This window comes from Leptodactylus fuscus, chromosome 2, assembly GCF_031893055.1.
Source record: "Leptodactylus fuscus isolate aLepFus1 chromosome 2, aLepFus1.hap2, whole genome shotgun sequence".
Lineage (NCBI taxonomy): Eukaryota > Metazoa > Chordata > Amphibia > Anura > Leptodactylidae > Leptodactylus > Leptodactylus fuscus.
In genome coordinates, this window is record NC_134266.1 from 66,702,679 (window position 1) to 66,715,400 (window position 12,722).

The 12,722-nt window shown below is 42.3% G+C and overlaps 1 protein-coding gene across 1 annotated transcript; it reads right to left on the minus strand.

Moving 5' to 3' along the window:
• Positions 1–1,841: 1,841 nt before the first annotated feature.
• On the minus strand, positions 1,842–7,912 carry FZD9 (frizzled class receptor 9). The gene has a single exon (XM_075263934.1). The coding sequence runs from the start codon at positions 7,199–7,201 to the stop codon at positions 5,444–5,446; it is 1,758 nt and encodes a 585-aa protein (XP_075120035.1). The 5' UTR covers positions 7,202–7,912; the 3' UTR covers positions 1,842–5,443.
• Between the last annotated feature and the right edge of the window lie 4,810 nt (positions 7,913–12,722).

Genomic DNA, 12,722 nt, shown 5'->3' on the forward strand with positions numbered 1-12,722 from the left:
ATCGCCAAAAGATAATAATGAAATAAGACAACAGGTAAAATTTACCACACAAAAGTTTAATAAACCATAAAATCAAAACTCTGACAGTTCCAGAATAAATTACAGCATTAAATTACCATTCATAATATTACTTTTATATTCCGCACATTAGAAAACCAATACCACTTTATAATGCAATTCCAAAAATATATATATTTATATAATTTTATATATAGATCTGTATATGAGAGCTGCATTATGTGACCCTTTCCCTGATAGACAATGGGGGAGAAACATATTTCTGTATCCCTTGCCCTTCTCCCTGGCACCTACAATGTAAACTATAACCCTCTTGTGCTTTTCAGTGACCCTGTCTAAACACAAAGTGGAGGAATATTTTGGCAAGAAAGCAGACAATCTGTATTCTATAGAATTCTGTTATATACAGTAAGTGATATACCGTAAGTGATGCTCCTGATGACAAAAACCCTCTACTCCAACTTTAAGAAGTACTATGTCTGATCATCTGTATATTGCTTCCTATCAGCTCCCTTTTTATTACTATGTGTGCATGTAAGGTTGTGATCCATTTCTGAATGTGACCCATCTGTCCTTTCATTAGTATGTCCGGACCAAATTACTAGTGATAACCAAGATGGCAGGTCTAATAGCGGTGTGGTGTCACCTTTACGCAATGGTTTTCAATATACCTACTCCTGGTCTTACTTCTAAACTTGGCCTGATTCTGTGGTTATAGACAGAAACAGCTGAGAAAATAAGCCCAAAATCTATACTCATCTCATTTATTATATTTTACCTCTCTGAATGTTTCCATAAAAGCTGACCAACCACAAAGTTAAGGAAAGTAATAATTCATAGCACCATTTAGCAGACTTAATAATGCACATAAGAAGGCTAGGACATTAAAACCAACAACGTAATTCGCTTTGTGCGCTTTCCAAACTTTGCATACTTCCTTTGCTAAACTTAGGAAAACTTATGCACTCACTTTTTTTGCATTGGTGAAGTGTAGTACCATATTCAACCTATAGATGTCATTGTTGTTACAAAGCACCTGTGACCTTTGCACAGTAGAAGTCTAGATACTTAGTATTACTTGGCCACCATATTTAAGATTGGCAACCATATTGGCCACCATGTTTAACATTTTACCACAGGCTGCTGCTTTGTAAGGTCTTACACACATGACTGTTCTGTTTTTCAGACATGTCTGTCCATTTTTGGCCTTATTCGCATGACAGTGAAAAATGGCCACATCACTTCCTATTTCCAATGGCCGTCACACTGCCATTTTGAAATCCATGAAAGTCTGTGAGTGTGTTCACACGTCAGTTTTTGTATCTGTCAAAATGGATAAACATAGACCATGTCAATTTTTTTGACGGATGTATAAAATGATCTTTCATAAAACACACCTGTAAAAAAAACCATTAACTCTTATTATTTTAAAAAGACCCGTGTGACTACTGATAAAAAAAAACACCCATCATATGGCCACTTTTTTTCACTGTCATGTGACTATAGCCTTAGAGAGTCAGCAGCAGTCTAGACATAGGAAATGTATAATAAATTCTGAAAGTCTCTAAGAATCTGCCTCAAAATCAGTTCCATAGTCCTCTGTGTGAACATACCCTTAGGGAGCATTCACACGGAGTTACGTGCCGCGAGATTTGGCACGTAGACACCGCGTGACCCTTTGCGTGCCGTACACGCTCCCATTGAGTTCAATGGGAGCGGGGAGCGTATGCGCCGCGCTAGTTTGCGGCCGTGAATAAATGCACGGCCGCAAACTAGCGCGGCGCATACGATCCCCGCTCCCATTGAAATGAATGTGAGCGTGTACGGCACGCAAAGGGTCACGCGGCGTACACGTGCCAAATCTCGCGGCACGTTACACCGTGTGAATGCTCCCTTAGTGACACAAAAACATTAATGGTCTACTGAGGCATCTTGTTGTGATTGAGACTCTCACGATCAAATATTGACCCACACCAAGGGTTGGTCATCAATGTTATGTTCCGGATGGGTTATCATGTTTCCATAATAAGATTAAGGCTAGGGCTACACCAATTTGTGTCAGTGCAACATTTAGGTCAGAAATATCACACTGCCATAACTTAATGTGAATGTGGTCACAGAGAAATTCAACGGGGGATGGATTTACACCAAATATTGAGTCATGATCGAAGCAATTTGCAGGTGGCCATGTGACCACATCCACTATTGTTAGATGGTACATTGCCATCTTGTCATGTAGCCCTAGCCTCACCAGGGACTTTATTTGTTGCCCACGTTATTGCCACCTATAGACCATGCCTGATACTACAACACTATATAGATCATGGCATATAATAAATATTCCAATAATGCAACTTTTCTAGTGAAATAAACATTAAATCTCATCATTTTACATATTATTCAAGGAAATATATATACATTTATGCATAGTTTTATAATACTTCCCATTTAGGTCATTACAAAAATAAGAGTCATTTACAATATTATTTCTTTTTGGGTGATAAGCCAGATTTAGGGTTATTGCCTCTTTGGTACCCTGTTGGAAAGTGGTAATGCTCAAACAAATACGCAGATCAAACTCTTGGCCGCATATAGCTATCTCCTAGCACCATTTGGTAGTATAGAATTTCATTTAGATTGCATCTAAAGCAATATAAACAGAATATCTTGTATCTTACATATAGATGTAGCAGTGCTGAATTTGTTTTTTACCTATAGGACCTACACTGAGGCTGGGGCAGATATAATATTGTGTTCTGGAGTAAAACTGACATAAAATTATCTCAACTTGATAGACAAGTGGGTGTGGCCTAACAAGAAAGTGGGGCACGGTTTAATAGGTGTTAAAATTTGCCAAAATTTGGGTGTGAAAATGGTAGATCAAAATAAGCCAACTGATAGATGGTATAAACTTAGACACAGTCTGGAGTATTTATAGAATACCGGTAATAAAAATACAGGATTAGTAAATCTGCCCCAATGGTTCTGTAATATAGAAAATAAAACAGCAGTCCTATGAAAAACATATAGCACTTGTGTGATATCATAAAGTAACAAACTTCAGCTCTGCTACATTTGTGACCATGACCCCAGATCATATACTTCGCCATTAGTAAATCTCCTCCATTATTTGGTAAAAAATCAAAATAAACTTTGTAACAACTCAGACTTTGAAATTTTGTTTCCTAACAAATCATCTAAAGAACTTGACTTCAATCGCAACACCCCATAGAAATACATGATTCATTTATCTGTCAGTCATTGCTCACTTTGCACTTTAGAGAGTCGGATGCAATAAAAGATCTATAAATGAAAGGCTGTAGAGGGCATCTGTATGTCAAAGAAACAAGGATTCCTAATGAACTATGAAAACTCTGTTTAGTGCACGTCTGACAGCTTTCATGGCTTACAAGTGACTCTCTCGCAGTGACCTTTATAACTGTATACTTTCCTGATTTCTCCAAGCACAGATTCCTTGCTAAAAATGGAGGGTTATGGACTTAGGCTAATACATGTTGTATTGATATTTCATTACGTTATTATACAACCCTAAGGCTAAGGCCACACGGTGCAGAAACGCAGCAGAAAATAATGCTGTATTATACAGTACCAGCAAAGCAAATGAGATTTTGTTTAATCTCATCCACACACTGCAGAAGAGAAAGTTGCGTAAAAGTTGCATTTTCGAAAAGTATAGCATGTTAATTTTAGCTGCAAAATCGCAAGTGTTTTCCCTATATATTTAATAGGCGGGAGAAAAACACTGCTGAAAAGGCAGAAAAAACTCAAAAGAGAATGGTGCGGGAAAAAATTGCAACACGTTTTTGCTATGTGGTTTTTTTTTACCTTAACTATTTTAGCTGCCTCTCACTACATGGGGCCTTAGCCAAAAAGGGTTGTCTGAGATTATTTTATTTTTTTTGCTTCAAAAACAGCACCACCTTTGTCCATAGGTTGTGTGGCGTTACAGGTTACTGTTCACTCATTTAAGTGAAAGGGACTGAGCTGCAATACCAGCTGCAGCCCATGGACAAAGGTGGCGCTGTTTCTTGAATCAAAGCAAACCCTGATTTCAATGCCAGATCCTTTCAATGCAGTACATGTGAATGGTGGGGAGGAGGGGGGCTTGTTGAGGATGTATTTCATATAAACTGGCCACGGTAATAATATAAAAGTACTTTACTCTGTACAATGTTCTCACACAAATAGGAATCTCTTCAGTAAAGATGTTAACAAGGGTCACCTTGCTGGAGAAAATATCTACCAAATAAAAGACTATGAGGCATCTATGCAAATACATTGCTTTTATGTAGCCAGAGTTTTCCACTTCCTGCACAAGAGCGAGTGTACAGTCCAAGCGTCTTCCAAGCTTCCTATTCAGACGCGTCTTCACTGATCTGAGATGCCCATTCAAAGCAATGCAAAACAGGTAACATTCAGATGGCATCAAAGTGTCTCCCTTTAACAAAACGGAAGACGCTTGGATTGCACACTCGGTCTGGGGCATGAAGCTTTAGCTTACAGTATTTTATACTCTTTGGAAGAAAGTTAATAATATTAATATAATACACCTAGGGTATATAAATAAACTGGGACAAGTGCCTTCATCTATGGAAGAATCATATACTGTTCACTGGCTGAATTCAGTAACAGTTCAGGTTGAGCCATACTTCGCTGATGGATTTTACCCCCCAGAAGACCAAATAGTCAACAATTCATAGTATTGCACCACTAATTCATATTAGTAACAATTCCCTTATACATATAGTCTGCAGAACACAATGCGCTTACATCTGAGACATATCTGATGCACTAGGGCCCTGAGCACAAGCAAACTCTAGACTGATCTAAACAACAGTGTGGGCTCTTCTCAATAAGACCGGGATGGTGATGATCTTAGAACAGAGACTGTGCAGCCTTGACTGTCAAAGTAGCAATGTATAGCACAATGCTTGCAACCGGCAATAATAGACAGCATGACATTAACAGAGCTGGATCCTGCAGTCCCTGGAGATGGTGAGATAAATTGGAGAAGTCATATAGGCACCGTTCTGTGTAATTCTGCTTCTGTGCTTGCAAAGAGGGGAGGGGGGAGCTCTCAAAACAGCTGCTAAAAGGCTCAGTGTTCACATAAAGCAGCCAAAAGAGGTCTTTGATACAGAGCACCTCTGTAATGTCTCTGCGGCTGGAGCATGAACAATTTCCCTACATGTCACCAAAATATATTACGCCTCTGCTTAGAAATTTGTAGGTAAGGTTTTCTCACCCAATTCAGTTTTTCTGATGCACTCAATAAGCTCTCACATCAAAGTCACCTGCAGTTTCTCTATCCATGGTGAGCAGTAACAAACTTCCCACAGATATAAATATATTTCTCTATAACATTTTTATATTAGACCCCTCTGTAATCTTGAGGTCTTGAGGTTCACACATGTGTAGGGCAGTCCATAAAGAGGTCTGTTTTGGCAACCTGAAGAGTAAGTGGTGGGGGCTTGTAAGGGCAGCTCCCTAAACTACATGCAATGCCTCCTCCATTTTGAGGCTTCCCTCGAGTCCTGGTTCCCACCACCCCAAGCCGACGCTGGCACAGGATTCCTTGCCAGGCCTGTAGTGTCTTTGAACTCCATACCCACACACCACTAGTTATACCCACAGCTAGTGACATGAATATCTTAAGCATGAAGACTGCTACACTAGGTATGGACCCAGGCAAAGTACAGTCTGGCCGGCCACTTCCAGAAGCTGTCCTGCAGGGCTCTTCCCGTGCCCGGGCTTCCCAGTGAGCCAAATTAAGACGTTCATAGAAGCAACATACAATGATGCAGGTGGCTGGCACTGTATAAAGGATGGAGAAGACTCCAATTTTAACCATCAGTTTCTCTAGTTTTTCTGTGTTGGTTCCCCCAGTTTTCATGACACGTCTGATGTGGAAGAGTGCGACAAAGCCTGTTAACAGAAACGATGTGCCTGTGACCAGATAGCACGAAAGAGGCACAAGAACAAATCCTGTTAGGGCACTGGGGTCTGAGCCGCCAACATAGCATAGTCCAGTTAGCTCATCTCCACCAACTTTCCGCATAGTGAGTATAATGATAGTCTTTACAGCTGGAATACCCCAAGCAGCGAGGTGGAAGTAGCTACCGTGGGATTCAATGGCCTCATGACCCCACTTTTTACTTGCTGCTAGGAACCAAGTGAGGGTTAAAACCACCCACCATAGTGAACTGGCCATGCCAAAATAGTATAATATAAGGAAGACAAGTGTGCACCCACTGCTTTCCAAGCCCTCTCTGATCAGGTAGGGGGCGCCACCTTCACGGTCACATGCGATGCTAGGGGCCCCAGCAGCAGCACGGATGAGAAATGCAGTAGAGTAGACATTGTAACACATGCTGAGGAAGATAATAGGTCTCTCAGGATACTGGAAGCGCTGAGGATGTAATAAAAATGTCAGTACAGTAAAGGCAGTGGAAATAAAGCAAAGACCAGACCATGCTGCCATCCATACCAGGGCGAAGTCCTTATCACTTGAAGACCAGTAGACATCCACACCAGGGGTGCATCTAGGAGCACACACTCCACTCCTCTCGACATACAGAAACTTGTCAGGATTGGTGCAGCGACTAGGTATACCCATCCCAGCACCAGATGGACGTGGAGGTCGTGGAGCTATAGGAAGCATGCCATGACCATTGGTTTGTGGGTCCCCATTAGTAGCATTTTCAGGAGCCTCCATACACAGTGCATTGGGATCATTTTTGCTTGGTAAGCGGTCACAGTCCAAAGACTCTGGCCATCCAAAATTAAAACGTTCCATTATTGGTGAACACTTCTGGCGTGCAATTTCACACATAGGCTTGCAGGCAGGAATTGAAGTGGACACCTGCTCAGTGCACATGGGAGCATATAGGGAACAGAGAAAAAAGCGAAGGTGTATGTGACACCCATACTCCACAAGTGGGGCAAACTCCAGAAGCTTCACCGTAGCCTCAGCCTGAGACTCATGACCGACATAGTTGGGCATTCGAGTCATGTTGTAGCCAATGCCCTGGCACATGGGGATTTGAATGGGCTCACATTTAGCTTCTCTTCCCCTTTCCACATCATATAAGCCCATCTCCAAGGCGAGAACCACCACCAGCATCTGCCACAGACAAGGGAGGGTTAAGAGCCAGCGGGACATCCTCAGGGCTAGCCACACTCGTGCGCAGGGTACAAGACAACAACTGTGAGGACAAGAGGAGGGGTGCAGCGGATATAGACACACGACTTTATATCCAGCTGTCTGTTTTAAGCAGGGCACAATGCATTCCAGTAGAATGGCTGGGGGATCAGCTTTCTTGCCTTACAGCTGGGTCACACAGGACACAAATGATCCCGTTCTCTTACAATCTTCCCAGGCGTGATGGTAAATACTTGCAGCACACAAGGTAATCATTTGGAAAGCTGAGGAATCACATCAGGATCCAGTCTCACACTCACGTTACAATCCACAGGAACACAGCATGCTCTCAGCAGCAACACATGGCACTTCTGTCTTGTCCTTTAGTGTGTCCACGGTCTGCCAGTCAGCTTGGCACAGTCTTTCGCTGGCAGCACTACCTGCTTCTTCCCGGCTGTAGTTAGGGTGTCTATTCCAGGAGCTGGAGGTCTTCAGTGAGATATTTAGCACAAGTGCAGCTTTTCTTCTCCCTTGCTGCCAGTGTGAAATGTTGGGAAACAAAGCCAGGCTGGCGAGAACTGGTGACAGCTACAGAGAGCACAGAGGGTGTGAAAACCAATACATGGGCACTAATGTCAGCGCAGAGCCTTACTGCACAGAGGGCACACAGGGTTAAGGACGGAGAGGTTTTGCAGACAGCGCCCGCCCAGCCTGCATGCAGGGGAGGGTGTCCCAGCTGTTGCTGGGAGTTGTGGCTACTGCTGACACTAACCATGCTATGCACTTCTCAGTAGAGAAATCACAAGTGAGGTGTGGCCAGGTCTGTAATCACACCCACATCTGTCAAAGGGGCATGGCCTGGTTAAAGAAACAGTGCCCTCATTAAACAAAGTGAATGGCAATTTGCAAAATTGCTAGAATAATATTTTCCGAGTCATGTCACCCCCTGTTGGCAGCCATAACAAAGCCTGGCTTTCTGCTGTTTCAGCGAGCAAGATATATATATACATATACACACATATACACACACACACATCCTTCTCTATATTATAATCTACATATCTGTATGGAGGAGGGGGCTGGGGGGAAATTACACACAAACCTTGTTGATTTGAAAAAGCAGAAGGGAAAATCTTGGGTTACATTTATAAACCGCATGGAATAAGAAGCTCAGTGTTTCTCTCCCTTTCTGAACAAGTCATGTTTTGTGCTCCACTGGAACCTCTGCATAGCATTTATTTTATTAAACATCTGAATTTTTGGCCTTCTGGCAAGACAAGAATCTAATACAAAGACACACACGTCTCTTTCACAATCCCAGCCACACTTTTATACAACAGTTGCACTTTTATTCTAGAGGAAAATACAGAGACAGATTGATGGCCGTGCACATGCTAGTCCATAATACTCCCATTCACAATCCGATATATGGGATGTATACAGAGAAAAGTTTTACAAATATTTTTTTCATAATACAGTTTCATTCATTTAAGCTTTAAATACCCTTTAATTCACTCTTTTCATCCAGGTAAGCGAAAGTATGTAGTTGTAGGTTTGTCAAGCAAAATCTATCTGTACCTGTCAGGTCTAGGGTTGAGGGATCGGGATCGGATCGATTGGCAATTGAGCAAATTTCACGATCGGGATTGGCTGGAAAATGATTGGAAATCAGATTTTGAAATCTCAAGATCGGCTCAACCCTAAAAGTGACTTCCCATAGAGAAGCATTGACTAGGGTTAAGCGATCGGGATCGGAAAAGATCGGATTCCTATCAGCAATCGAGCAAATTTCACGATTGGCTGGAAAATGATCAGAAATCGGATTTTAAAATCGATCCTGAAATTTCTAGATCGGCTCAGCCCTAGTCAGGTCTGTTATTACTGATAAAAATTATAATAATAAAAAAGTGTATTTACATAGCACCAATACACTTTCTGTCCCTATTATACCTCTACGGGAAGCGCCAGCATTTCTCAAGGTATAATTGATATGCTGCGATTCCCAAAAAGCGTGTATTTTCTGCTGCAGATTATTTTCTACAATGTGTGGATGGCACTAGCCAGAATCTCATCCACCTTGCAAGTACTGGAAAGCGTTTTTTGTTCGAGCTTGCAACGTGAGGACCCAGTCTAAGGCTGCAGGAAAAACTGCATCAGAACGCATTGCAGTTTTTCCCACAGTGCTTTCTAAAGCAAGTCCTCGGCAGACTTTCTGCTTCAGTTATACCTGTAGGGAAGCCGCCGGTGTTTCCATAGCTATAATTAAAATGCTGCAGTTTCCAAAACCGCAACTTTTTTGGAAATCGCAGCATTTCTGCTGAGTGTATTTTTTTTTCCAATGTGTGGATTCGCCTGTAGTTTGCAAGGACTGTAAAACACTGTGGTTTATTGTGGGATTCCAACAACAGACATGAATGGCATATCTACAGGAGGTGCACCCCGCACCTAACTCTAAAATTAATCTCTCCAAATTTCATCCCCCAATTCTTAACTCACTGTGACCTTACTGACAGAGTGCCCTGCATGGTCAGGTTTATGGAGACATAGAATCTATGTTGTTTCTAGAACTCCCATTCACTTCTAAGACAGTTGCAGCAGTAGCATAGCATTAAAAGTTATGGCGTATTCTGTAAAACCCAACCATCATGGGCGGTCTGGATTGCATTGTCACTAACATACGGATACCAGGCAGCACTGAATTGAGGCTTCTCAGCGGGGTGTACGTTCCTAATGGGAACTGACTGTATTCTCTGTAGTAATCCAATAAAGAAGTAATGGAACATCACTATGGTTATTATTTGCTTGTTGAGGTTGTTTTATTTTTTCACAAACGAATAGGGGAAATAGGACAGAATCACATCCATTCCAAACATGTCACCATTACTCAAGTTTATCCAAGTATAGAATGAAATGTTTCGGGATATAAACTCTTCTTGAGGCTGGAATAATACAAAAATACTGATATACATGCACAGGGAAGGATGCACACACTAGATGCTTAGACATGATTATTTGATATACTATACTGTACTATAATATACTATAATAGATATAGACAAAATAAACTAAATAAATAAACTAAACTAATTGAATACAGTCCCCCCTACATCTGCCCCTGTATAATGTCCCCCTTCATCTGCCCCAGTTTAATGTCAACCTTCATTGGTCCCCAGTTTAATGTCCCTCTTCATCTGCCCCCAGTTTAATTGCCTTCAAACGTCTGCCACCAGTTTAAAGTCCCCCTTGATCTGTCTCCAGTTTAATGTCCCATTTTCATATTCCACCAGCTTAATGTCCTCCTTCCTCTGCCCTAGCTTAATTGCCCCATATCTGAAACCAGTTTAATGTCCCTCTTCATATGCCACCAGATTAATTGACTCCCTAGATCTTCCACCAACTTAATTTCCCCACTACATCTGCCACTAATTTAATGTCCCCTTCATATGCCACCAGCTTAATGCCCCCTTCATCTGCCCCAGTTTAATTGCCCCCCTACATCATCCCCCAGTTTAATTTCCCCCTTCATCTGCCCTCAGTTTATTTGCCCCCTTCATCTCTCCTCAGTCTAATATTCCTCTCAAAGTTTAACATAAAATCACCGATACTCACCTCTCCTTGCTCCCCTGCTGTTTTTTCTCTTTTCCTGGAATATTCAGCGAGCTGTAGGCACGATGTGAATGACATCATCACATCACGCCTACAGCTCCCAGCTCCTGCTTCACCACTGTATTCAACTCATCTGCATCGTAACCCCATCACCCTAACCCATCAACACCAGGTGGGAACTGGCATAGATTACAACTTTTATTTGCTCCAGTTTTCTGGCCGAATACTATTAATCTGTCAGACTGCAAAGCCCTGCCCACACCTAGAGAACTTTTATCAAAGTACTGTGAACACTGCAAAAATAATTAATAGACACAGTTTCTCTTGTCAATATGGTCATGTCCCACAAAGTCTATTTTCTATCACACACTCTATTGGAGTAATATGTAGCATTAATCTAACCCATTATCTTTGCTGTTACAGTTTTCTGGTGTAAAATAATTTTTGCCGCACATTGGGTTTGTGCCACACATTGCACATTTTCACAACATTTTAGCTCCTCACACGGGCATAAGTAATGCCTGATGATTGGCACAGATTTCATACCAGCAGATTATTAAGACTAGTGTACTACATTGTCTTTTTGTGGAAGATTTTGATGTATTTTTATCAGCCAAAGCCAAGAGTAGATTTCCCCAAAAAGAAAAATTGTAAGGCCAGACCTCACATGGTGTAAACTGCAAAAACCACAGTGTTTTACAGTCACTGAAAAGTTGCATACATTGCAGAAAAATATGCGCAGCAGAAATGTTGCCATTTCCAAAACTGTTGCGTTTTTTGGAAACCACAGCATGTCGATTGTACTTAGGGAGCATTCACACAGAGGAAAATGGCACTGAATTTGGTGTGGAATCCGCGTCATATTCAGCGCTGGAAAAAAAAAAAGCCTCCCATTGAGCCTCTCAATGGGTTCCATTTTCTGCTGCCTCCTATTGACTTCAATGGGTACCTTTTTCTACTAGCAGAAAAAGGAATCCATTGAAGTCAATGGGAGGCGCTTTTTTCAGCGCTGAATCTGACTCGGATTCCACACCAAATTCAGTGCCATTTTGCTCCGTCTGAATGCACCCTTGCAGAAACAGTGGAGGTTTCCCTATAAGTATAATTGAAGCAGAAAGTCTACAGATGAAAATTCTGCAAACTGTCTGTGCAAAACTGCTACATGGGGCCTTCCCCTAACAGAAACTCCTCCTGTTTTCCATTCACTCCTAATGAGAAGGTTCTCATACTTATAAATAGGGTTGAGCGATCGTGTTCGGAAAAGATCGGATTCCGATCGGCGATCAAGAATATTTCACGATCGCGATCGGAATTCCGAACACAATCTTTTTATGTGGGATCGAGATTGGTGATTTTTCCCACAATGCATTGCTTAGCCTTCACATTGAGTATACGATGTATATTCAGTGTGAAGGCTCCACTGCAGTTCCATAGGAATGAATGGAAGCAGCCGACACACAGCCTTAACCCCCTGTGCGCCGGCCGCCTCCATTCATTCGAATGGAAGGCTAAACTAAACATCTCTAGCAGCTACTTACCTCTAGAGATGGCTGCTCCAGTGCCCTCCTTCTTGCCTCGCTGCCCCGCCTCCCAGGTTAGTGTTTAAAGCGCTAGGTAGGCGGGGCTTGTGGCTTAGAGTGTGGGCGGGTACAGGGCGGGGAGACGTGACGTCTCCCCTACCAGTACCCGCCCACACTCTCCTAACCCGCCCACACTCTCCTAACCTGGCAGGGAGGGGGCAGCAAAGGAAGAAAAGCAGCGTGGAGCAGCAGCGAGGCGAAGAATGAAGGCACGGGGCACAGGACCAGCCATCTCTGGAGGTAAGTGGACACCAGGGGGTAGGATTGCTTTTAAAATTCGATCTCCCATTTAAAAAAAAATCCCATTGACTTGCATTGGGATCGGAATTGGGATCGAGATCGGGTTCGAATGAAAA